Here is a 27,900-nt window from a genome sequence, read left to right as displayed (position 1 = left end):
TACCCTAAAACCTAAAGTATAATAATAAAAAAATTAAAAAATAAATAAATAAAAAGAAAACTGTTTTATAACAATCAGAGAGGTATTTGTAGAAAACAATATCCTTGTATAAAAACTATACCTAGAATTTTTTATATTATATAGTATAAAACTTTATTCTTATTTTTATCTAGATATAAAACTTCTGTAATTTTATTTTAATAAAATAGTTACAGATACTGCAACATTATTATTATTTTTTTTTCCTTGAGATGGAGTCTTGCTCTGTCGCCCAGGCTGGAGTGCAATGGCACTATCTTGGCTCACTGCAACCTACACCTCCTGGGTTCAAGCAATTGTCCCACCTCAGCCTCCCAAGTAGCTGGGATTACAGGCACATGCCACCATGCCTGGATAACTTTTTGTATTTTTAGTAGAAATGGGGTTTCACCATGTTGGCCAGGCTGGTCTCGAACTCCTGACCTCGTGATCTGCCCGCCTCAGCCTCCCAAAGTGTTGGGATTACAGGCGTGAGCCACTGTGCCCAGCACATGGTCTTTATTAAATGTAATGAACTACCCCAAATTCTTGTCCCAAAACACTGATAAATTTTGTGCAATAAAGACAATCTACTTTTGTTTCCATGGTGTTTTCCTCCCATTCTCAGTTGTAATACCAAAAACAGTTTGATAATCTCCCCAATCTTTTATGTCTGTGTCTCTTCCAAGGTTGTGGAAAAATGTTATTATAACTGAAACTACAGTCCTCAGGGAATTATCTGTATAAAAATGTAGATTTCTGTTTTCTAACCTATGTAACCTTAATGTAAATTACATTCTCTAAAATTTCATTAGGTGCTCCTATATAATAAGGAAAAAGCATAAAGGTCACTACCTTTGCAATGAATATACTGCTTCTTACTTTTCTGGTTAGCGAGTTATCACTTGTAATTGGTAAATAAAGACTAATCCTTTATTCTTAACCATTCATGTGTTTCTACAAACTATCTGAACAGCTGAAAGCAATTGTATACTACTGTCAGAATACAGGATATTCAGAGAATAGTAATTTGACATCTCAAAGTAATTAATTTTAAGATAGCTTCTAAGAAAAGTTAGACATAAAAAGAAACTGGCTTGTATTAAGAATCTGTTAAGTATAATACATTGAATTTAGTTCTAGACACCTTGGTAATTAAGGACTATAAGGTTTGTTTACAAATATTTTATTACAAAAATGATATACCAAGAAGCTGGGGCTACAGGTGTGCACCACTATGTTGGGCTAATATCTTATTTTTGTACAGATGGGGTTTCACTATGTTGCCCAGGCTGATCTGAAACTCCTGGGCTCCAGTGATCCTCCTATCTTGACTTCCCAAAGTGTTAGGATTACAGGTGTGAGCCACTGTGCCTGACCTTGTTTTTAAACAAAATTTTAGTTTTCTTAGATATATAGAACACAACATTTGAGTTTAGTAAAACAATTGACACAAAGTATATACATGCTTTACTGGCAAAAGCCCTGAAGAAAAAAATTCCTCATATTTCTTATCCTACTAATGAAGTCAGATACTTACATAGTATTCTGATGTATTTCCTAATGATTTATAGAATATCTATATTTCCTCTCTATAAAATATACCAAACAACAAAGCACAACCAACCGCTCATATTTTTTAAAAGAAACAAAAAAAAAACCCAGAAAAAAAACCAGAAAACTAAGGTCTCTAGAAGAAAATTATTTAAAATCAGACAAAAAAAAAATCAGAAGACAATACCTTCAACAGTTGGCTGCATTTCTTCTGTTTTTGGAATAAAAATTCTGATTACACTTGTGTTGATATAAATCAAAGGTAAATTGCGGGATGTCAGTGTATGGGTCCTCATGGGCTGACCAGGAGATTTTCTTTTCTCTTTTTGGGTCTTTGGTAGTTTTGCTTGAAATATACTTGCAATGGCATTAAGTAAAGGAAAATAAAGAACAATATCAAAAGCTTGTGCTGAAAGAAGAATTTCATGAAGAAAATGAGGCGAACCATCCATTAAGCCTTCAGATAACTTATGAAAACTTCTTCGCTCATTTCTTGATGTTAACTTGTGGCGGACATTTTTTGTTACAGCTTTTGTGTATGTCAGAGAGAGGAATCCATGCTGCTGATGAGTGCCATCTAGAAGTTTTGTAGTTGTCTGTTCCAAAAAAAGGAAATCACAATACACAGTTCATTAAAAACATTTTTTAAAAAATTGGAAAGAAGAAAATGATCTCAGTGAGTATTTTTACCTCTTGGTCTTACCCTACACTTCTTAATAAACACGTGACTGATAAATTCTGCAGATGGGGGCAAAAAGCTTCTAAGATGGTTAGAATGACTGAACTAAAGATGGGAATCCTGAGTTCCAGTTCTAGATCTTGAGGGAGGTTATTAATCTTTTTGTGGCTATTTCTGTGACTTCTGCATTTTCTGTAACATTAAGAATTTGAGGCTGGGGTAGCTCATGCCTGTAATCCCAACACTTTGGGAGGCTAAGGTGGGCAGATAACTTGAGGCCAGGAGTTCGAGACCAGCCTGGCCTACATGGTGAAACTCCGTCTCTACTAAAAATACAAAAAATTAGCCAGATGTGGTGGCATGGTAGTACATGCCTATAATCCCAGCTGCTTGGGAGGCTGAGGCACAAGAATCGCTTCAACCCGGGAGGCAGAGGCTGCAGTGAGCTGAGATTGAGCCACTGCACTCCAGCCTGGGCAACAAAGTGAGGCTCTTGTCTCAAACAAAAAAACATACGTTGGAAAAGACTATCTTGATTTTATCTTTTCATTTCGTGATAATTTTTCATTATGAGTGCTAAGAGGCTGTCATAAAAAGTATCACAGGTCACAGAAGGGTTGTTTACTCAGGTGAAATTGAAATAACCACATTATATATTTTTATTTGAGACCAAATCTGAATAGGCCAGATGATTACCTTCACTAGACAGGATATAACATTTGTGAAAATGGAGTTTTTCCTTCAATAATTTGGCTAATTTGTACAAAGACAGAGCCTACAAAAGAAGCCTCATTGATGCCATGCTTTGATAACTGAACTAAATAAACAGTTACTGCATATTTAAACAGTAATGTGATGCAACAATATAACATTTGTCTTTCAGAACTTGCCTATTATCAATAGCTAACACATTGTTTATAAAATTATCACTATCCTGTAACTCATAATCTTTGGGTATACTACTATATTAGTACACATATCACATTTAAGTGAGAGTAAAAAAATCATCATAACTTCAATATTTTTGCTAAAACTATCTCAATTAGCTCTCCTATTCAAATTGCACACTATAAACAAGTTATAGTAAAACAGCATGCTTTTAAGAGAGTAAAGTAAAACGTATACTTTTGTATTCCTCAACATACAAAAAGAATGTCACTTGAAAAAAATCTTCCTCAACCAATTAATAGACATAAAATATTGTTCTGGAAATTGCTCAGCATAGAATTAGAGGAGAACTGTTATATTCCACATTCCCTGCCCCTCTTTCCAACACCTGAAAAAGTTAGTAGGGTCCAAAGAGGAGATTTTTAAGAGGAGAAGTGAACTGGAACAAAGCAAAAGGAAGAAAATATATTCAATAAACAGAAAAAAAAGAGAAATAGGAAAGCAGTAATGAGTCTGAGCTATATTATCCCATCACTCCTACATTTCTTTTGCTTCCATATTCTTCCTCTCATTTTTTTGCCTATCACCCACTGACGTGGTAAGAGGAAAAAATATGCAATTCAGTTATCACTGCTAATTTTGCTTTTAATTTAGACTTTATAATGAAGGAAGGTAAGAAAATAAATTATTTTTATATTTTTTAATTGACCATTAAAAAACCCTGGAAAGTAAGCATTAAATGGTTGTGCAATATAATCATCTTTCCCCATAATGGCCTGCTCTCAAAGCATTTTTCACTGTTCCCAACATTTTCACTCCTTCTCTTCTGATTCCCCTTCTTTTTTATTTCTGTACTCAAAAACAAAAAGATGTATAGCAAAGTAAGAAAAGTGCTACCAGTTTTATTAGCATGTTGCTGGACAATGAGCCATAATGGATGGAGAAGGATTGTTAAGGTATACCCCCAGTGGAAGGGGCCACAGTGATCACAGTGATGTTGTCTGTTCTAAGTGTCTAAACTGGGGAGAGGGTTACTACTGGCCACTAATCTAAAAAATCTAACTCATAATAAATCTTTATTAATTAGCAACATTTGAATCCTGGAAAGAGTATAAAAGGTATTTCAATGTATAAATGTTTTAATTTGGAAAAATATTTTAAACATGTGGAACGTAAGCATACTTGAAAGATAAGCTACATGAAGAAAGGGTGTTGTTTTTTTTTTTTAACTGCTGCATCCCTAACTCCCTTAACATAAGGTAAAAAGTGAATACTAGTTGAGGTAATATAAATATCACTTTTCATACAGTAATAATACTTTATACTTTTTAAAATGAAATGTTAAAAAACACTAAGTAAAGAAACTTTTTAAATGGCATTTAATTTACAAATTTGGAAAAAATTTCTGAAGAACATTAATGATAAATTTAGGGTTTCTTTATGAATATTTGTTAAAATTATTAAGAATGTTTTTCATAGACACTAATGAACATTCAAAGAGAGGAAAATAAATCTAAACACTTCCTCTAACACAAAAGTCACATTTTTTCCTGCACTAAAGATTAGAGACTATTGCTAGTAAAAGCTCAAAATAAAATCAGAACATATCATTTGCTATGCAAATACACTATTAAAAATTAAATTTAAGAACAAAGTTAACTTTAAGAATATCAGTTAAAAGAATTAGCTTAAGAACATATCCAGATATGTTGTACCATTAAAAAAGGCAAGGTCTAAACTTCTAAAAGTCACTGATACAGCCTTGTGTTCATCTACCTAATCAATGACAGAAATCAATCTTGTTTAGATTCAAGAAGGTACCACACAAGTTACTTTGAATTAGTTGTAAGAAAATAATGGCATAATAATAGAAAAAAAATTTTAAAAAGCAATCTTATTAAGAATTGTAAGAGGAATGACAAAAGCAGTATTGGTCAACTCTTGATCATTCGATACATGCACAATTTAAAAAAATTTAATGAATGTCCTACTTTGATTTCCTTATGTTGATGGTAAAATCAGTCTTTACTCATGCAAGTGACCCAGAAACAGGTTATCGTGGAAAAGCAGTTTTATGGTTTTAAATTACATTATACTTCATTTATAAAGTTTATGATATGGAGGAAAACACAAATCAAGAGTTGACTCTATGAATCACTCAATTCCTCCTCTGGGTTCCTGTTAATGGGAGCTGTGTAGCATAATTTAAAAGTAATTTCTTACAGAAGGAAAGAAGCCAGAGCAATTACTGAAAGGGTCCTGCTTGCTGATGGGTCGAACCAACAAGGTGCGTCTGTTCAGCTTGTCAGTACAGGAAAGGAAGACACCTCCACATTGCCCCAAAGACCAACACTCTTCCCCAAGGCTTGAGGTGATGGACAGGAGCAAAGAAGGTGAAAAGACAAAAAGCAATAAAAGCCATAAGCAAAAAAAAATCTGGATAGTTTTAAATTCTCCTCAAGTTTGCATAAATTTAGGTTTGAGCAACTGCTAGGTATGGCCTCTGCCTGGACCATCTTCTGCAAAAGCAATGTTAATTAAAGTAAACAAAAAATAATTGCTTTTAGTATAAAATTACTACTTCTAGTTTATGGTAAAGAACAATCCAGCATGAACTCACATAAGAATTGGGAAACAATTCCAAAAAGTCAACATAATAGTACATTAAAGATAAAGTATATTAACAAAAGCAAGCCTACCTTTGCCTTTTTGATAAATTTACTTAATTGTTATAACAGGAAGATGGTTACAAAACAAGAGCAGTTTCAAAGAATAAATAGCTTTAAATTTACATGTAATTTTGAAGAAACAGGCTAATAAGAATTTATTCTGAACTCAAATTCTTGTAACCATTAGTCCTATTTTATGAAATAACAAAGATAAACAGTTTAAAGTATATTTTCAAAAATCATAGTAACTAAATGGGTCTCACCACAGATTTTTCTTTGCATTGTAGAAATACTCCTTCAAAATGTCCTGACTGCCAACCTTCCCCTGGCCTGGAAAACATAAGTTCACCTTATCTGTTCTCTTCAATTTTTCTGAGTTAAGAAATTGAACATACATAACTATTTCAAATAAGTCTAAAGTTCACAACACTGCACTGAACTAAAACATAAATCTGACAATGCAATCAATAGAACAATTTACATTAGCACCACACTCTGATAGTTCTGCATAAGAACATTTGTCTTCATGGTAAATTATATATTTATTTGGCTGATTATTTACTTCCATCTCCTCCATAAGAGTAACATCTATGTCTATTTTTCTTTTTTAAAGATGGAGCCTTGCTCTGTTGCCCAGGATGGAGTGGAATGGCACGATCATAGCTCACTGTAACCTTGAACTCCTGGGCTAAAGCAATCCACCCACTTCAGCCTCCCTAGCAGCTGGAACTACAGGCATACACCACCATGCCCAGCTACTTTTTGTGTGTATGTGGTGATGGGGTCTTGCCATCTTGTCCCAGCTGGTCTCAAACTCCTGGGCTCAAGCAATGCCCCTGCCTTGGCCTCCCAAAGTGCTGGGATCACAGGTGTGAGCCACTATGCCAGGCTATTTTTCTTAAACACTACATCCCCAGTACTCATTTAGCATAGCACTTGGTGCATACCACATACACAACAAACGTATGTTTTTAATAAAGTAATAAATTATCTGAATATTTATAATTTATATAAATTTAGCAGTACAGTCAGGGATAAAGTACAACATAATATGTAATATTCATGACATTAAAAATTATTTCAGCTAAAATATTGTATTGATATATCACTTGCAAAGATCATTTTGATACAGACACATACCATTTCAAAGGAACTAAAGAGTTGCACATTCTATTATCAAAAGCCAATTAATAATTCACTGTTTAATATGACAAAAATAACTATCATATCCATACACATATCATCTGTGAGATGAGAAAGAGTCATCAAAGTGCTTAGGAAATGAGCTATTGCTCCATCTCAGTGCATGATTATATTGGTACAGAGAATGGATGGGAAGTATACAGCAAAAATCAGAGCCATTAACTGTGTTGCAGGCATCTTAGCAAATATAAAATATAGAAAATAAATTACGTAAGATTATTAGTAAAAGTAGCTTATTTCATTTAATATGGCAATGTATATATTTATGAACAGATTTGTCATCTTATAAAACAAAATTTTATTATACTCCATACATGAACAAATACTAAGTAAAATTAATCAATGTATCTGTTAAGAACCCTCTTTGAGAACAAGTACAGGCATACCTCGGTTTTATGGGCTTTGCTTTATTGCACAGTGCAGATATTATGTTTTACCCAAATTGAAGGTCTGTGGCAGCCTTACATTGAGTAAGTCCATCAGCACCATTTTTTCCAACAATATATGCTGACTTCCACTCTCTGTGTCACATATTGGTAACTCTTATAATATTTCAAACATTTTCATTATTATTATATCTGTTATGGTGATCTGTGATCAGTGATTTTTGACGTTATCATAATTATTTCAGGACATCATGAACAGTGCCCAAATAAGACACAAACTTAATTGATCAATGCTGTGTGTTTTCTGATTGCTCCACTGACCCCACTATTTCCATCTTTCTCCCTCACCTCAGGTCTTCCTATTCCCTAAAACATAACAATATTGAAATGAAGCCAATTAATAACCCTACAATGGCCCCTAAGTGTTCCAGTGAAAGAAGAGTTGCAAATCTCTTACTTTAAATAAAAATCTAAAAATGATTAAGCTTAGTGAGGAAGGCATGTCAAAAGCTGAGATAGGCAGAAAAGAAAGCTTCTTGTGCCAAGTTGTGAATGCAAAGGAAAGTTCTTGAAGAAAATTAAAAGTGCTACTCCAGAGAACTTGCAAATGATAAGAAAGTGAAACAGCCTTATTGCTGATAGGCAGAAAGTCTGAGTCTCAGGTCTGGGTAGAGGATCAAACCAGACACACCATTCTGTTAAATCCAGAGCAAGACCTTAACTCTTCAATTCTATAAATTGAGAGAAGACAGCTGCAGAAGTTAAGTTTGAAGCTAGCAGAAGTTAGCTCATAAGGCTTAAGAAAAGAAGCCATCTCTATAACATTAATGTGCAACGTGAAGCAACAAGTGCTGATGGATAAGTGGCAGTAAGTTATACAAAAAATGTAGCTCAGTTCACTGATGAAGGTGGCTACACTAATAGATTTTCAGTGTAGACAAAGCAGCCTTCTCTTGGAAGAAGATGCCATCTAAGACTGATAGCTAGAGAGGAGAAGTCAATGCCTGGGTTTAAAGCCTCAAAGGACAGGCTACTCGCTTGTTAGAGGTGAATGCAGCTGGTGAAGTTGAAGACAATCCTCATTTACCTTTCTGAAAATCCTAGGACCCTTAAGAATTATGTTAAATCCACTCTTCTCCTGTGCTCTATACATGGGAACAACTAAGCTTGGATGAGAGCACATCTGTTTACAGCATGGTCTCCTGAATATTTTAAGCCCTTTGTTGAGAACGACTGCTTGTTGAGAAAAAAAAAATCCTTTGAAAATATTACTGCTCATTGACAATGCACCTGGTCACCAAAGAGTTCTAATGGAGAAATACAAGGAGATGAATGTTGCCTTCACGCCTGCTAACATCCATTCTTCAGCTCATGGATCAAGCAGTAATTCTGTCTTTCAAGTCTTATTACTTAAGAAATACATTCTGTAAGTCTACAGTGTGTTAGTCCATTTTGTATTGCTATAAACGAATACCTGAGACTGGGTAATTTATAAAGGAAAGAGGTTTATTTGGCTCATGGTTCTGCGGGCTGTACAAGCATGGCACTATCATCTACTTGGCTTCTGGTGAGGCCTCAGGAAGCTTTTACTCACGGAAGAAGGCAAAGCAGAACAGGTGTGTCACATCTAAGAGAGTAAGCAAGAGAGAGCAGGGAGATGCTATGCTCTTTTTAAACAACCAGCTCCTGCATGAACTAAGAAATCGAGAGCTTCACTTGTTACCGTGGGGAGGCACCAAGCCATTCATGAGAGATCCTCCCCTATGACCCAAATATCTCCCACTAGGCCCAACCTCCAACACTGGGGATCACATTCCCACATGAGATTTGGAAGGGACATATACCCAAACTGTATCAGATAGTGATTCTTCCAAAGGTTCTAGGCAAAGTAAATCGAAACACCTTCCGTAAAAGATTCACCACTGTAGTCACCATTAAGAACATTCATGATTCATGGGAGGAAGTAAAAATATCAACATTAACAGATGTTTGTAAGAAGTTGATTCCAGCCCTCATGGGTGACTTTGAGGGTTTCAAGACCTCACTGGAGGAAGTAATGGTAGATGTGGTGAAAACAATGTGAGACCAAGAATTAGGAGTGGAGCCTAAAGATGGGGCTGAATTGCTATAATCTCATGATGAAACTTGAATGGATGAGGAGTTGCTTCTTATGAATGAACAAAGAAAGTGGTTTCTGGAGATGGAAACTACTCCTGGGGAAGATGCTGGGAACATTGTTGAAATGACAACAAAGGATTCAGAATATTCCAGCAGCAAAGTGTGAGAGGACTGATTCTAATTTTGAAAGAAGTTCTGTTGTGGGTAAAATGCCACTAAACAGCATCACATGCTACAGAGAAATCTTTCATAAAGAAAGATTCAATCCATGTGGCAAACGACATCATTGACTTATTTTAAAAAATTGCCACAGCTACCCTAACCTTCAGCAACCACCACCCCGATCAGTCAGCAGCCATCAACAAGACAAAACCTTCCATCAGCAACAAGATTATGACTCACTGAATGCTCAGATGATAATTAGCACATTTTAGCAATAAAGTATTTTTAAATTAAGGTATGTACATTTTAAAATACATAATGCTATTGTACACTTCACAGACTATAGTGTAAACACAACTTTATATACACTGAGAAACCAAACAATTTCTGTCACTTCCTTTATTGAAATATTCACTTTATTGGAGTAGTCTGGAACTAAACTCTCAATATGTCCGAGGTATGCCTGTATAGTATTTATTTTAATAACCAGCCAAATTAAAATAGAAAAAGTCTTATGGTAACTTTGTTCAAAGAAAAAGACAGATTTTCTTATATTCATTATTCATTATTTACCTGCTTCTATAGTGATCAATATTGAAACTCTCTATTTTACATTTCACTTTGGTATATACATCCTGGACATCTATGGAAGCACTGAGATCTTCTAGTTCACTGACCATACAAACCTCTGCAATAAGAAACAAGCAGTAATATCAACACAATCTTCACAATTAATATTAAAACTTTCTTTTTTTTTTTGAGACAGAGTCTCGCTGTCACCTAGGCTGGAGTGCAGTGGTGCAATCTCAGCTCACTGCGGGCTCCACCTGCCGGGGTTCACGCCATCGTCCTGCCTCACCCTCCCAAGTAGCTGGGACTACAGGCACCCGCCACCTCGCCCGGCTAAATTTTTTTGTATTTTTAGTAGAGACGGGGTTTCACCATGTTAGCCAGGATGGTCTCGATCTCCTGACCTCGTGATCCGCCCACCTCGGCCTCCCAAAGTGCTGGGATTACAGGCGTGAGCCACCGCGCCCGGCCAATATTAAAACTTTCTATTTTACATTTCACATTGATAAATGCATGCTGGATATGTACAGAGGCACTGAGATCACAAAAGCTTCTAGAATAATAAGCAAATCAGCATAGGCCTGTTGATTAAGATAAGACATTTATTTCAAGAAAGGGGAAAGCCCAGTTAATGTCTGGAGTGTTATATTTGATATCAGTCAAGGATTTTCCCAATACTTTTAGTGACAATACTATAATGTATCAATATGATCACTGAGGAAAATTCCTCATGGTCTTTTAGATGAATTTTAATACAAACAGGACAAAATTTATGTATTACAAAGTCAAGGAAAATATGTACACATAAACCTTTAATGTTAATAAGATTCAATATTTTAGCACTGCAACTAGAAATTACTTGAATTAGAGCTAATAATACTTATTTAATTATAAATGACAATAATAAATTACATTTAATATTTTTTCCAAAATAGCATTTAATATTTGCACTTTTTAGTAAAGAAGAAAAGCAATCCAGGCCGGGCATGGTGGCTCACGCCTGTAATCCCAGCACTTTGGGAGGCCAAGGTGGGCGGACCACCTGAGGTCAGGAGTTCAAGACCAGCCTGACCAACATGGAGAAACTCCATCTCTACTAAAAATACAAAATTAGCCAGGTGTGGTGGCACACGCCTGTAATCTCAGCTACTTGGGAGGCTGAGGCAGGAGAATTGCTTGAACCCAGAAGGCAGAGGTTGCAGTGAGGCAAGGTCACGTCAGTGCACTTCAGCCTGGGCAACAAGAGCAAAACTCCGTCAAAAAGGAAAGACAGACAGACAGACAGAAAAGAAAGAGAGAGAGAGAGAAAGAGAGCGAAAGAAAGAGAAAGAAAGAAAGAAAGAAAGAGAAAGAAAGAAGGAAAGAAAGAAAGAAAGAAAGGAGGGAGGGAGGGAAGAAAGAAAAGGAATCCTGTACCTGTGCCTTTATTTTCAGGATCTGGAGCAAAGAGCTTTATAGTAATTTTGGGAAGCACCCACTGCATCCATAAACTAACACGTCCACTGGTTCCGCCAATATTACTTGTAGTTTGTTCCAAGGTCACAGAATCTGAGAATGGTGAGTCCTCACCTGCTTGTATAGAATCTCCCTGGGATGAGGAGAAAAAAAAAAAAATCTTATTTTGTAACATAAACAAAAATAACAGAAAATACAAATTATAATTTAAAATCAACAATTATTATTTGTAACTTTTTCACATCTTATATGCAAATGATAATCATATGTTAATACCAATACATAATGCTAATATATAAACATATACTTCTCAAATGATTTTTATTGTTAGAAAGCATATGCATGTTTCCAACTTCCTCTAAAAGTAGTTAAGATCTAGAAAAGGCTAAGATTAAACCAGTGAGTATGTTCTTATAGAGTAGAGTCTGCAAGCTACAGTGAAAGGGCTAATCTGTCTGTACTGGGGAATAAATTTTTACTAGATCACAGCCAAATCCATTCATGTACTGATTGCATATGACTTCTTTTCAGCAGAGTTGAGTAGTTGCTACAGAGAAACTACAATCCACAAAGTCTAAAGGTATTTACTAACTAGCCCTTTACAGAAAAATATTTGTCTACCTCTTCTATAGAGTATTATCATGGAATCTAGAATAACTATAGCAAAGTGATTATCAGTTTAAGAAACAGCAAAATATTAATCATGCCTTGCATGTTAATTAAGGAGACATTAAAAATTAGTAGATTTGACAATAGATTTTTAAAAATGTTTTATATGGTTAAAGTTTCTTAGTGGAATAGAGCATAAGCAAATACATACTGAACTCTGAATATGTATAAGGTCCTAAATTCAGTGCTAACGAACTTGCTGTCAAAGGCTTGTTTTTTTTGTTTTTGGTCTTTTCAGCAGCTTTTAGCAAGCCAGAATAAAATAAACCCTTTTACTTAAAGTTGAACTGGAAATGAATAGCTTCAGTCTCAAACGCAGAAGACATGCTGCAATCATTGATATGTTGAGTTCTTTTAGGATTAGCTATGAAGTACTGGGTTCCTAAAATCCCAAACTTTGCTGTCCGTTTAAAACTTGCAAACAAAACTTGAGAGCTTAAACCCATATACTCTGAAAACTGATCAAACACAATATAACATTCTTATTTGTTTAAAAGATGTATATATATTTACGTATCAGTTACAGATACTTAGTTAAGCTTAGTCTGGCAGGCAGTATGGTGTACGGGGTTAAGGAGGTCAGATGCCAGTCATGTGATTTGAGGCAAGTAGTTTAACTTTTCAGAGTCTGTTTACTCCTCTGTAAAATGGGTATTATAGTGATATTTATCTCTTAAAGTTAAGATTAAATAGCAATATGAATGTGAATGAAGAATATACACATAGAAAATAGTTCATAAATTGTAGGTATAATTATCATTATCAAGTTGAACTAATGCTTAAATTTTTCACTCACATTCTTATAGAATTCCCATTTTCTCATCTTTCTAACTTCAGACACGTTTTGTTTTGCTGTGTATCCTTAACCTCCAATAGTTTATTGTTGCTTTGAATGTCTCAAACAAAAATATTAATTTCCTATGCTAACGAGTCATAACCAGTAGTCAACTGTCAGAACAAAACACCCCTTAAAATTTAAACAAAGACAATATAATATGGTCAGTATTCCATTTTCTATAGACAGGTTGTCAGAGCAGAAGCCACTAATCTCTAAACACTTAAAAGCAGGAATAATAATTAAAATCCTGTACAAAACAAACCAAAGTCCCGGCTCTCATTACCACAGACATGCCATCTAGACAAAGGTATATTCAGCTCCTACATGAGGCTTTTATTTTAACCTCATTGTTTTATAAAATCGTTCAGTCAAAAGAAAATTCAATTTCCCTGCAACCTCAGAAGGAGGTCCAATGGGGAAGATTTTCATAGAATGACAGGCAAGTGTTTATTGTAAGAACACTTAGGCACCAAGCATAGCAAACTAACAGTGTTCTGGGATTTACTGTTAGAGAAAATTATAGAGTTAAACCTGAAGACAGTATAGTTATTCTTTGTCCCAAATACACCAAGCAAAGCGAATAGCTCACTGTTTGTGGGGTTTTCATACAAATGCTTTTACAAAATAAGTAGTTCTAAATCTGCTACAATAGAAATTCCCACAACTTGAGAAGCTATAAAAAAAATCAGTTTTTTGGTTAGCTGTCTAACGTAACACAACATCTAATAAAAAGCACAAACTAATTCCAGATAAGGATGCTTATTAAATAAAAGGCAATATATATAGCCTTTCTTTATGGATAGGTTTATAGCGTAGAAGTATCCTTAAATTAAATCCTCCCTCCAACAGACAGAAGAACATCATATTCCAAGGATGGAGAACTGAGAGAAAATAGCATCTCAAATCAGTAAGACTTCAATTTTTAACACTACTTGGTATACTTGGTAAGAATGCTAAGAAAACTGTAGCTGCAAATTTAGTAAGCACTCCTCAGTAAAAGCTCTGCTGTACTTCCTTATGCAGTTTCAGTTTTCATTTTGGATTTACAGCATTTTGTTTGGTATTGTTAAACATGTTTGTGCATTAATTTTCTGCTCCGTTTCCAAATCTGTTGTGAAAATCAGGCCAGAAATGGAGATGCTGAACTATTTTCCCATACATCCTTAGGCCAAGTTCTAAAATAAACAGTTCAATTCTTTTACCATTTTGTTGCAAATTGACCAAATACTAAGTTTATTTTCCTAGGTGAACTTATCTTTGTTTATTTGGAAGAGCAAACACTTTATAGCGCTTCATCCTTGGCCTGCTTCAGAGCTTAAGGATGATCACAGTTTTGGCCCCATTGCTACTCTATCTTATCAAAATAACTCCTGCGTTCTTGTTCAATTACAAAACTTCCCAAAGGGCTAAACACTTCGACCATTGTTTGTACTTAAGTCAACAGTAACAAGTGGCCTGCTGTGGTCTCAACTACCTTTGCTCCCACTATTTCAATGCAAGAGTGGGAAAAAATGATTGTTTTAAGCTCAGTACCTAAGCTTCAAACTCTTATTTCCCCCTTTACCATGACTCAGACTGAAACACAGGAAGCTGGAGTTATATGTGCACAAAAGCACAGTGCTCCCTATCAACATGTCAGCATGAAAAGAATTACTCATAGTTTAAAGTATAAATCATCTAAGGATCAGATAAACAAATATTTCCACTTAATACAAACAATTGTTAGAATGTGTTTTTTTTTATTTTCATGAGCTTATTTTCTTTTTATTTTCATGAACTTATTCTTTTTTTTATTGATTTTTTTATTATTATACTTTAAGTTCTGGGATACATGTGCACAACATGCAGGTTTGTTACGTATGTATACATGTGCCATGCTGGTGTGCTGCACCCATTAACTCGTCATTTACATTAGGTATATCTCCTAATGCTTTCCCTAGAATGTGTTTTATTTTATTTTATTTTATTTTATTATTATTATACTTACAGTTTTAGGGTACATGAGCACAATGAGCAGGTGTGTTACATATGTATACATGTGCCATGTTGGTGTGCTGCACCCATTAACTCTTCACTTAGCATTAGGTGTACCTCCTAATGCTATCCCTCCCACCTCTCCCAACCCCCCAGCAGTCCCCAGAGTGTGATGTTCCCCTTCCTGTGTCCGTGTGTTTTCATTGTTCAATTCCCATCTATGAGTGACAACATGTGGTGTTTGGTTTTCTGTCCTTACGATAGTTTACTGAGAATGATGATTTCCAGTTTCATCCATGTCCCTACAAATGACATGAACTCATCATTTTTTACAGCTGCATAGTATTCCACGGTGTATAGGTGACACATGTTCTTAATCCAGTCTACCACTGTTGGACATTTGGGTTGGTTCGAAGTCTTTGCTATTGTGAATAGTGCTGCAATAAACATACGTGTGCATGTGTCTTTATAGCAGCATTATTTATAGTCCTTTGGGTATATACCCAGTAATGGGATGGCTGGGTCAAATGGTATTTCTAGTTCTAGATCCCTGAGGAAGCGTCACACTGTCTTCCACAATGGTTGAACTAGTTTACAATCCCACCAACAGTGTAAAAGCATTCCTATTTCTCCACATCCTCTCCAGCACCTGTTGTTTCCTGACTTTTGAATGATGGCCATTCTAACTGGTGTGAGATGGTATCTCATTGTGGTTTTGATTTGCATTTCTCTGACGGCCAGTGATGATGAGCATTTTTACATGTGTTTTTTGGCTGCATAAATGTCTTCTTTTGAGAAGTGTCTGTTCATTTCCTTTGCCCACTTTTTGATGGGGTGGTGTGTTTTTTTCTTGTAAATTTGTTTGAGTTCATTGTAGATTCTGGATATTAGCCCTTTGTCAGATGAGTAGGTTGCAAAAATTTTCTCCCATTTTGTAGGTTGCCTGTTCACTCTGATGGTAGTTTCTTTTGCTCTGCAGAAGCTCTTTAGTTTAATTAGATCCCATTTGTCAATTTTCACTTTTGTTGCCATTGCTTTTGGTGTTTTAGACATGCAGTCCTTGCCCATGCCTATGTCCTGAATGGTAATTCCTAGGTTTTCTTCTAGGGTTTTTATGGTTTTAGGTCTAATATGTAAGTCTTTAATCCATCTTGAATTAATTTTTGTATACGGTGTAAGGAAGGGATCCAGTTTCAGCTTTCTACATATGGCTAGCCAGTTTTCCCAGCACCATTTATTAAATAGGGAATCCTTTCCCCATTTCTTGTTTTTGTCAGGTTTGTCAAAGATCAGATAGTTGTAGATATGTGGCATTATTTCTGAGGGCTCTGTTCTGTTCCATTGATCTATATCTCTGTTTTGGTACCAGTACCATGCTGTTTTGGTTACTGTCGCCTTGCAGTATAGTTTGAAGTCAGGTAGCGTGATGCCTCCAGCTTTGTTCTTTTGGCTTAGGATTGACTTGGCGATGCGGGCTCTTTTTTGGTTCCATATGAACTTTAAAGTAGTTTTTTCCAATTCTGTGAAGAAAGTCATTGGTAGCTTGATGGGGATGGCACTGAATCTATAAATTACCTTGGGCAGTATGGTCATTTTCACGATATTGATTCTTCCAACCCATGAGCATGGAATGTTCTTCCATTTGTTTGTATCCTCTTTTATTTCATTGAGCAGCGGTTTGTAGTTCTCCTTGAAGAGGTCCTTCACATCCCTTGTGAGTTGGATTCCTAGGTATTTTATTCTCTTTGAAGCAATTGTGAATGGAAGTTCACTCATGATTTGGCTCTCTGTCTGTTATTGGTGGATAAGAATGCTTGTGATTTTTGTACATTGATTTTGTATCCTGAGACTTTGCTGAAGTTGCTTATCAGCTTAAGGAGATTTGGGGCTGAGACAATGGGGTTTTCTAGATATACAATCATGTCATCTGCAAACAGAGGCAATTTGACTTCCTCTTTTCCTAATTGAATACCCTTTATTTCCTTCTCCTGCCTAATTACCCTGGCCAGAACTTCCAACATTATGTTGAACAGGAGTGGTGAGAGAGGGCATCCCTGTCTTGTGCTAGTTTTCAAAGGGAATGCTTCCGGTTTTTGCCCATTCAGTATGATATTGGCTGTGGGTTTGTCATAGATAGCTCTTATTATTTTGAGATATGTCCCATCAATACCTAATTTATTGAGAGTTTTTAGCATGAAGCATTGTTGAATTTTGTCAAAGGCCTTTTCTGCATCTATTGAGATAATCATGTGGTTTTTGTCTTTGGTTCTGTTTATATGCTGGATTACACTTATTGATTTGCATATGTTGAACCAGCCTTGCATCCCAGGGATGAAGCCCACTTGATCATGGTGGATAAGCTTTTTGATGTGCTGCTGGATTCGGTTTGCCAGTATTTTATTGACGATTTTTGCATCAATGTTCATCAAGGATAGTGGTCTGAAATTCTCTTTTTTGGTTGTGTCTCTGCCAGGCTTTGGTATCAGGATGATGCTGGCCTCATAAAATGAGTTAGGGAGGATTCTCTCTTTTTCTATTGATTGGAAAAGTTTCAGAAGGAATGGTACCAGTTCCTCCTTGTACCTCTGGTAGAATTTGGCTGTGAATCCATCTGGTCCTGGACTCTTTTTGGTTGGTAAGCTATTGATTATTGCCACAATTTCAGAGCCTGTTGTTGGTCTATTCAGAGATTCAACTTCTTCCTGGTTTAGTCTTGGGAGGGCGTATGGGACAAGGAATTTATCCATTTCTTCTAGATTTTCTAGTTTATTTGCATAGAGGTGTTTGTAGTATTCTCTGATGGTAGTTTGTATTTCTGTGGGATCGGTGGTGATATCCCCTTTATCATTTTTTATTGTGTCTATTTGATTCTTCTCTCTTTTCTTCTTTATTAGTCTGGCTAGTGGTCTATCAATTTTGTTGATCTTTTCAAAAAACCAGCTCCTGGATTCATTAATTTTTTGAAGGGTTTTTTGTGTCTCTATTTACTTCAGTTCTGCTCTGATTTTAGTTATTTCTTGCCTTCTGCTAGCTTTTGAATGTGTTTGCTCTTGCTTTTCTAGTTCTTTTAATTGTGATGTTAGGGTGTCAATTTTGGATCTTTCCTGCTTTCTCTTGTGGGCATTTAGTGCTATAGATTTCCCTCTACACACAGCTTTGAATGTGTCCCAGAGATTCTGGTATGTTGTGTCTTTGTTCTCGTTGGTTTCAAAGAACATCTTTATTTCTGCCTTCATTTCGTTACGTACCCAGTAGTCATTCAGGAGCAGGTTGTTCAGTTTCCATGTAGTTGAGTGGTTTTGAGTGAGTTTCTTAATCCTGAGTTCTCGTTTGATTGCACTGTGGTCTGAGAGAGAGTTCGTTATAATTTCTGTTCTTTTACATTTGCTGAGGAGAGCTTTACTTCCAACTATGTGGTCAATTTTGGAATAGGTGTGGTGTGGTGCTGAAAAAAATGTATATTCTGTTGATTTGGGGTGGAGAGTTCTGTAGATGTCCATTAGGTCTGCTTGGTGCAGAGCTGAGTTCAATTCCTGGGTATCCTTGTTAACATTCTGTCTCGTTGATCTGTCTAATATTGACAGTGGGGTGTTAAAGTCTCTCATTATTATTGTGTGGGAGTCTAAGTCTCTTTGTAGGTCACTCAGGACTTGCTTTATGAATCTGAGTGCTCCTGTATTGGGTGCATATATATTTAGGATACTTAGCTCTTCTTGTTGAATTGATCCCTTTACCATTATGTAATGGCCTTCTTTGTCTCTTTTGATCTTTGTTGGTTTAAAGTCTGTTTTACGAGAGACTGGCATTGCAACCCCTGCCTTTTTTTGTTTTCCATTTGCTTGGTAGATCTTCCTCCTTCCTTTTATTTTGAGCCTATCTGTGTCTCTGCACGTGAGATGGGTTTCCTGAATACAGCACACTGATGGGTCTTGACTCTTTACAGAATTTGCCAGTCTGTGTCTTTTAACTGAAGCATTTAGTCCAATTACATTTAAAGTTAATATTGTTATGTGTGAATCTGATCCTGTCATTACAATGTTCGCTGGTTATTTTGCCTGTTAATTGATGCAGTTTCTTCATAGCATCGATGGTCTTTACTATTTGGCATGTTTTCATGGTGGCTGGTACCAGTTGTTCCTTTCCATGTTTAGTGCTTCCTTCAGGAGCTCTTGTCAGGCAGGCCTTGTGGTGACAAAATCTCTCAGCATTTGCTTGTCTGTAAAAGATTTTAGTTGTCCTTCACTTAAGAAGCTTAGGTTGGCTGGATATGAAATTCTTAGTTGAAAATTCTTTTCTTTAAGAATGCTTATTGTCTGAAACCTTCTTCTGTCAACTCGTCAAAGTCATTCTCCGTCCAGCTTTGTTCCATTGCTAGTGAGGAACTGCGTTCCTTTGGAGGAGGAGAGGCGCTCTGCTTTTTAGAATTTCCAGTTTTTCTGCTCTATTTTTTCCCCATCTTTGTGGTTTTATCTACTTTTGGTCTTTGATGATAGTGATGTACAGATGAGTTTTTGGTGTGGATGTCCTTTCTGTTTGTTAGTTTTCCTTCTAACAGACAGGTCCCTCAGCTGCAGGTCTGTTGGAGTTTGCTAGAGGTCCACTCCAGACCCTGTTTGCCTGGGTATCAGCAGTGGAGGCTGCAGAACAGCAGATTTTCGTGAGCCACAAATGCTGCTGCCTGATCGTTCCTCTGGAAGTTTTGTCTCAGAGGAGTACCCGGCCGTGTGTCAGTCTTCCCCTACTTGGGGATGCCTCCCAGTTAGGCTGTTCCGGGGTCAGGGGTCAGGGACCCACTTGAGGAGGCAGTCTGCCCTTTCTCAGATCTCCAGCTGCGTGCTGGGAGAACCACTACTCTCTTCAAAGCTGTCAGACAGGGACATTTAAGTCTGCAGAGGTTCCTGCTGTATTTTTGTTTGTCTGTGCCCTGCCCCCAGAGGTGGAACCTACAGAGGCAGGCAGGCCTCCTTGAGCTGTGGTGGGCTCCACCCAGTTCGAGCTTCCTGGCTGCTTTGTTTACCTAAGCAAGCCTGGGCAATGGCGGGCACCCCTCCGCCAGCCTCGCTGCTGCCTTGCAGTTTGATCTCAGACTGCTGTGCTAGCAATCAGTGAGACTCCATGGGCGTAGGACCCTCCGAGCCAGGTGCAGGATATAATCTCCTGGTGTGCCGTTTTTTAAGCCTTTTGGAAAAGTGCAGCATTAAGGTGGGAGTGACCCAATTTTCCAGGTGCCGTCTGTCACCCCTTTCTTTGACTAGGAAAGGGAACTCCCTGACCCCTTGCGCTTCCCGAGTGAGGCAATGCCTCACTCTGCTTCGGCTTGCGCACGGTGCGCTGCACCCACTGTCCTGCGCCCACTGTCTGGCACTCCCTAGTGAGATGAACCCGGTACCTCAGATGGAAATGCAGAAATCACCCATCTTCTGTGTCGCTCGCACTGGGAGCTGTAGACTGGAACTGTTCCTATTCGGCCATCTTGGCTCCCTCCCTAGAATGTGTTTTCTTAAACTAGATTCATTTACAATAAGTTCTCTATATTCAATAGTTTTGACCCAACTAAGCAAGAAAAACAATGTTTTAATAGTAAAATGTTTAAAAATTTTAATCATTGTTTTTGAATGCAAATTGTGATTTAAAAAAATCAAACCTGCAATTTCAAAGTGTTCCCCATATACATAATTAATATAAGTAACACAAGAAATGTAAGGTAACCTCAGATTATTAGCTTATATTTACATGATAAAACTGAGTTTTTAAAAATCAAGTAGCCAATAATTTAAAGACATTTTTAGATGAATATTTTGAAATAGGAAAGGCTTTATACACAAAGATTGTGTTGAATGGTATGTGATGGCTAAGCAATAACCTTCATTTTTCTAACCTGTTTTGATATCTTTATTTTTTCCATAGAAATTCAAATAAGATGATAGTCTAAATGTTATAATTTCTACATTCTGAATAAAAGTTTCTCTCTAAATGTTAAGGATAAAACCATTTAAAGAAAAATATGAAATGACATAAGTATTTTCAGGAGTTTTAAAACAATTACGAGAAATTTTAAAAATAGCAATTGAGTAAATTCAAACTAAATATACTATCTAAACGGTTGTTTGAATAATAATTTGAGGTAGATTACTGCATAGGTTAACTGCACTTGAATAACTGAAAAACTGACAAGAGTTTTGCTACTATAGCAAACTCTGTCAACAACCCCGAAGTTGATGCGAAACAACCTCTCAGTCCAATATTCAGTTTTCAATTATCAATGTATGTTCAACAGCTACTGGACATTAAAAAAAGAACCACTTCATGCTTAATTTTTTTAACTACGCTGATAATAAAGCAATTTTAATTCTTGAATGAATAAACAATGCTTGTCAAATTTTGCCATGACCCTAAGCTTCCAAACATTGAGTAGTTAATATATCAATTTTTACTTTAGGTAGAGTTGTAAATAAATATTCTAGTATTCACTCAGCATTTTAGATTATTCCACAGCTTTGAAATTACTTCCTGTACTACTGCTGTGATTAAGGAAGACATTACCAAAAACATTTTATATACACAGAAAAAGTTAAAATGAAAAAAACACTAAATAATTTGCTTAAAATCACAACTCAGAGGAATTTAATTTTGTCAACAAAATATAATCCTTTAAAATCACATTTATTGAAACTACTGAAAACCCAGAGATCCAAAATATGATTTTATGTTGTTATAACAGTTTCCCAAAGACACACAGGTTATGAAAGTATCCTGTAAGGGAAGGATGTGAGTGTGTGTAGTTGTGTACGTATGTATGTGTTTGCTTTGTTTACTTGTCATGAAGAGGAATCATCAAAATGTTAGTGCCTTTTTTTTTTTTTTTCTGAGATGGAGTCTCGCTCTGTCTCTCAGGGTGGAGTGCAGTGGCGAGATCTTGGCTCACTGCAAGCTCCACCTCCTGGGTTCATGCCATTCTCCTGCCTCAGCCTCCTGAGTAGCTGGGACTACAGGTGCCCACCACCACGCCTGGTTAAGTTTTTATATTTTTAGTAGAAACAGGGTTTCACCATGTTAGCCAGGATGGTCTCGATCTCCTGACCTCATGATCCACCCGCCTCGGCCTCCCAAAGTGCTGGGATTACAGGCGTGAGCCACCGCACCCAGCCTAATGTTAGTGCTTTTAATGGCAGTTTTTATTGTTGTACTGTCCTATAAGCAAAATAGCATAAAAATTTTAATGAGTATAATTATATAATGTTCCACTTTCTAGACCACCGACCTGAACAAAAATTTGACAACTTCATCTAGCTGAAATACAATGCAGTATATTCTTCATAAAATATAAAGTTTTATTTATCTTTAAAACCAATGCAACAGTGAGTGTGGCAGAAACAGGTGGCTGTATTCCCAAATTTTGCTCTCCCTTCTATAATACAAAGTTGTCTGTGAGTAACGGTAATCCAACTACGGGCTAAATTTCCCAGCCCACTTTGGAATTATGTTTATACGCACATCCATGCCACATCACTAACATTATAAATTCCTCAAATGATAAAGGACTATGTCTTAATAACTTAGGTTTTAAAGAAAATACTGAATATTAATAAGCTAAGAATAAAATTTAAGAAATTCAAAAAACAACAGAATAAATCCAATAAAAAAGCAATATCTATCTCAACCTAAGTAGGGCAACAAAGTTACCCCAGATAATTTTTAAAAACAACTCTAAAGTGCATGTAGGTTTAAGGGCTTGATTTCATACTGCCTAAATGTTTCAAAAAACTTCTAGCTGTAAGATTAACAGTATAGGGGTCCCAGGCTAGTGGCAGCTGCTAAGTCCCTTAGAGAAGCAAACACATAAAATGTCTTTGTCGGGGGACAGGCCCTCAACCACTATGTAAGGGCTTCACAGAAGAAGTTCCACTGATGAGCAACACCCAACACTAAATTACACAGTGCCAAAGAAAACAATCTAGCATGGGCAAGATTTAAGAAAACAACAAGTGGTCAGATTCAACTCTAAAGAAGTTCAAATACCAGATCTGATAAAAAAACAAAAGAAAATAATTATGTTTAAAATGATTAAGGGCAAAAAACAAACTGAAAATACAAACTCATATTGTATATATAGTTTTACATATTTACATAAAAATATGTGTAGTGACTTAATGAACATATGCATCTCTATGCCATGTACCACAATAAATGTGATTTAAATTAATCATAATGTGAGTTAGTATTCCAAAATTATTCAACATCGATATTATGAAGAAGAGTACATTTAGAACCCACTTTGAACCACACTTAAAATAAATTGGGGTTATCCTTTCATAAAGATAATAAGTGATGAATGGTGATGGAAAGTTTATATTTCACATCCAGTATAGCACTGAAACAATATAATCACTATTTGACATCTTTACTTCTGAGTCAGTAGAAGTCTCCCAGTCTGAATCATTTTACTTGTAATCTATAGTGTTTGACTTAACAAATATTTAAGACAGAAAAAAAAACAGTATAAAAAGTATAGCTAACATGGAAAAAGTAAAAGCCATAAAGGGCCAGTTTGTCAATATGTCTTTGGCCATCTGTACAGAGTTTAATTACAGCCAAAAGAATATTAGAGGTTTCCCTTGAGAAGAAAATTATAGAAAGAGATAATTATGGTAAACTTTAAAATATTGTCTAATATTTTCAAAATAAATTGGAATATTTATTAAAAAACTACTAAAGTCCTCACCAGAGAAATTAGGAGACAAAATGAAATAAAAGGCAACCAAATTGGAAAGGAAAAAGTAAAATTATGTCGTTTAGCACATGACATGATCATATAAGTATAAAGCTAAAGATTCCAAGAAAACTTTTAGAACTAATCGATGAATTCCACAAAGTTGTGGGATACAACACCAACATACGCAAATCAGTTGTGTTTCTATGCATTAAAAGCAAACAATAAAGAAAGAAAATTAACAGAATAATTCCATTTACAATTGCATCTAAAATAATAAAATGCTTAAGAATAAACATAACTGAGGAAGTAAAAGACATAATGAAAACTACGAAATATCTTTAAAAGAAATTAAGATGACACAAATAAATGGAAAGACATCCAGTGTTCATACACTGGAAGATTTAATATTAAGATGGTGAGTTATTTTTTAACGGATACAGAATTTCAGTTGGGGAAGATGAAAAAATACTGGAGACTGTTGTGAAGGTTGTACAACAATGTGAATGTACTTAACATCACAGAATTGTATACATAAAATGGTAAAAACAGTATATTTTATGTTGTGTATATTGTACCACAACAAAAAAATTAAGCCAAAAAAGTTACAGTAATATAAAATCATGAGTATACACTAACAAAAACACATTACTATACGTTCATTAGTTTTACTTGACATAAATTGGGCCACTGGAGTGGGATGGAAATATTTATCTTATCATTAAGTATTATTTTATCAATACATAGTATAAAGTTTAATTTCTTTTTTTTTTTTTTTTTTTTTTTTTTTTTGAGACGGAGTCTTGCTCTGTCGCCCAGGCTGGAGTGCAGTGGCGCGATCTCGGCTCACTGCAACCTCCGCCTCCCGGGTTCACGCCATTCTCCTGCCTCAGCCTCTCCGAGTAGCTGGGACTACAGGCGCCCGCCACCACGCCCGGCTAATTTTTTGTATTTTTAATAGAGACGGGGTTTCACCGTGGTCTCGATCTCCTGACCTCGTGATCTGCCCGCCTCGGCCTCCCAAAGTGCTGGGATTACAAGCGTGAGCCACCGCGCCCGGCCGTATAAAGTTTAATTTCTAGGAACAAAGCTATATCAGTGTTGGAGATGGAAAAAGGATGAAGATGCTTCTGTATGTTGTCTCTAACATTATTAAATTAGGGTCCTTTGTCCATATGGTCCTTACCATTTCATTCTCTTTCTTTCTTTTTCTTTTCTTTTTTTTTTTTTTTCAGATAGAGCCTTGCTCTGTCGCCCAGGCTGGAGTACAGTGGCACGATCTCAGCTCACTGCAACCTCCGCCTCCCAGGTTCAAGTGATTCTCCTGTTGCAGCCTCCCGAATAGGGATTTCAGGCACATGCCACCACACCCAGCTAAGTTTTGTATTTGGAGTAGAGATGGGGTTTTGCCATGTTGGCCAGGCTGATCTTGAACTCCTGATCTCAGCTGATTTGCCTGCTTCGGCCTCCCAAAGTGCTCAGACGACAGGTGTGAGCCACCATGCCCAACCCATTCTCTCTCTCTTCAAATAATTTTCTAAATGACATCTAAACTAAGACTTTCAAATTTAGATCAGATATGTGTTATAGCCAAGTACCTTTTCAATTAAGATTACTTTTTTAACATGGAAAATATAGTGATTAGGAGAAATTTCAAATGAAAACAGTTTTCTAGAGAGTAGGACAAGAGGGAACACTTGCTAACTCATTTATAAAGATAGTAAAATCTTCTAATCTAATACCAAAAGATGACAAGGCTATTATAAGAAAAAAAATATAGAATTCAACAGAATTATATACTTAAAATGGTAAAAATGGTCAGTATCACTCATGACTATAGATACCAAAATCCTAAACAATTAGCAAGCTCAATCTAGCAATATCTATCACAACCAAATTGGGATTTTTCTAGAAATGCATGGTCAGTTGCACATGTGAAGATCAATTGATATAATTAGTCACATTAAGAGAATAAAGGAGATAAATTACGTATATAATAATTTCAAAGTCACTTCCAAGATGACCGAATAGGAACAGCTCTAGCCTACAGCTCCCAGTGAGATTGACGCAGAAGATGGGTGATTTCTGTTATTTCCAACTGAGGTACCTGGTTCTTCTCACTGGGACTGGTTGGAGAGTGGGTACAGCCCATGGAGGGTGAGCCAAAGCATGCTGGGATGTCTCCTCACCTGGTAAGTGCAAGGGGTCGGGGGATTTCCCTTTCCTGCCAAAGGAAGCCATGACAGACTGTACCTGGAGGACCGGTACACTCTTGACCAAATAGTGCGCTTCTCCCACAGTCTTAGCAACCAGCAGACAAGGGGATTCCACCCCGTGCCTGGCTCTACAGGTCCCACTCCCAGGGAGCCTTGCTCACTGCTAGCGCAGCAGTCTCACATCAACCTGCGAGGCAGGAGCCTGGCAGGGAGAGGGGTGTCCACCATTGCTGAAGCTTCAGTAAGTAAACAAAGTGACAGGGAAGCTTGAACTGGGCAGAGCCCACCACAACTCAGCTAGGCCTACTGCCTCTCTAGACTCCACCTCTGTGGGCAGGGTATACTGAACAAAAGACAGCAGACAACTTCTGCAGGCTTAAACATCCCTGTCTGACAGCTCTAAAGAGAGCGGTGGTTCTCTCAGCATGTCATCCAAGCTCTGCGAACAGAAAGACTGCCTCTTCAAGTGGGTCCCTGATGCCCGTGTAGCCTGACCAAGAGACACCTCCCAGTAGGGGCTGACAGACACCTCATACAGGCAGATGCCCCTCTGGGATGAAGCTTCCAGAGGAAGAATCAGGCAGCAATATTTGCTGTTCTGCAATATTTGCAGTTGATACCCAGGCAAACAGGGTCTGGAGTAGAACTCCTGTAAACTCCAACAGACCTGCAGCTGAGGAGCCTGACTGTTAGAAGGAAAACTAACAAACAGAATGGAATAGCATCAACATCAACAAGAAGGACATCCACACCAAAACCCCATCTGTAGGTCACCAACATCAAAGAACAAAGGTAGATAAAACCACAAAGAGGGGAGAAACCAGAGCAGAAAAGCTGAAAATTCCAAAAACCTGAGCACCTCTTCTCCTCCAAGAATGGCAGGTCCTCACCGCAATGGAACAAAACTGGATGGAGAATGACTTTGACGAATTGACAGAAGTAGGCTTCAGAAGGTCGGTAATAACAAACTTCTCTGAGCAAAAGGAGCATGTTCAAATCCATCGCAAGGAAGCTAAAAACCTTGAAAAAAGGTTAGATGAATGGCTAACTAGAATAAACAGTATAGACAAGACCTTAAATGACCTGATGGAGCTGAAAACCACAGCATGAGAACTACGTGACGCATGCACAAGCTTCAATAGTCGTTTCAATCAAGTCGAAGAAAGGATATCAGTGATTGAAGATCAAATCAATGAAATAAAGTGAGAAGACAAGATAAGAGAAAAAAGAGTGAAAAGAAAGGAACAAAGCCTCCAAGAAATATAGGACTATGTGAAAAGATCAAATCTACGTTTGATTGGTGTACCTGAAAGTGACGGGGAAAATGGAACCAAGTTAGAAAATACTCTTCAGGATATTATCCAGGAGAATTTCCCCAACCCAGCAAAGCAGGCCAATATTCAAATCCAGGAAATAGAGAGAATACCACAAAGATACTCCTTGAGAAGAACAACCCCAAGACACGTAATTGTCGGATTCACCAAGGTTGAAATGAAGGAGAAAATGTTAAGGGCAGCCAGACAGAAAGATCAGGTTACCTACAAAGGGAAGCCCATCAGACTAACAGCAGATATCTTGGCTCAAAACCACACAACTACATGGAAACTGAACAACCTGCTCCTGAATGACTACTGGGTAAATAACGAAATGAAGGCAGAAATAAAGATGTTCTTTGAAACCAGTAAGAACGAAAACACAAAGTACCAGAATCTCTGGGAAACATTTAAAGCAGTGTGTAGAGGGAAATTTACAGCACTAAATGGCCACAAGAGAAAGCAGGAAAGATCTAAA

At 36.8% G+C, this 27,900-nt stretch overlaps 1 protein-coding gene across 1 annotated transcript in view; it reads right to left on the bottom strand.

Annotated features, from left to right (window-relative positions):
• VPS13B (vacuolar protein sorting 13 homolog B) overlaps window positions 1–27,900 on the bottom strand; it is a 915,321-nt gene that overhangs the window by 393,734 nt on the left and 493,687 nt on the right. The window contains exons 26-29 of the mRNA XM_032760928.2: window positions 11,664–11,835; window positions 10,251–10,365; window positions 6,072–6,138; window positions 1,760–2,168 (exon numbers count right to left, since the gene is read on the bottom strand). Coding sequence (XP_032616819.1) covers window positions 1,760–2,168; window positions 6,072–6,138; window positions 10,251–10,365; window positions 11,664–11,835 — 763 coding nt within the window. The remainder of the gene's footprint in view (window positions 1–1,759; window positions 2,169–6,071; window positions 6,139–10,250; window positions 10,366–11,663; window positions 11,836–27,900) is intronic.

This window comes from Hylobates moloch, unplaced genomic scaffold (genome assembly GCF_009828535.3).
Source record: "Hylobates moloch isolate HMO894 unplaced genomic scaffold, HMol_V3 SCAFFOLD_9, whole genome shotgun sequence".
In the NCBI taxonomy this organism is placed as follows: domain Eukaryota; kingdom Metazoa; phylum Chordata; class Mammalia; order Primates; family Hylobatidae; genus Hylobates; species Hylobates moloch.
Note: the sequence above shows the minus strand (reverse complement) of the source record. Positions and strands in the feature narration are given on the sequence as shown.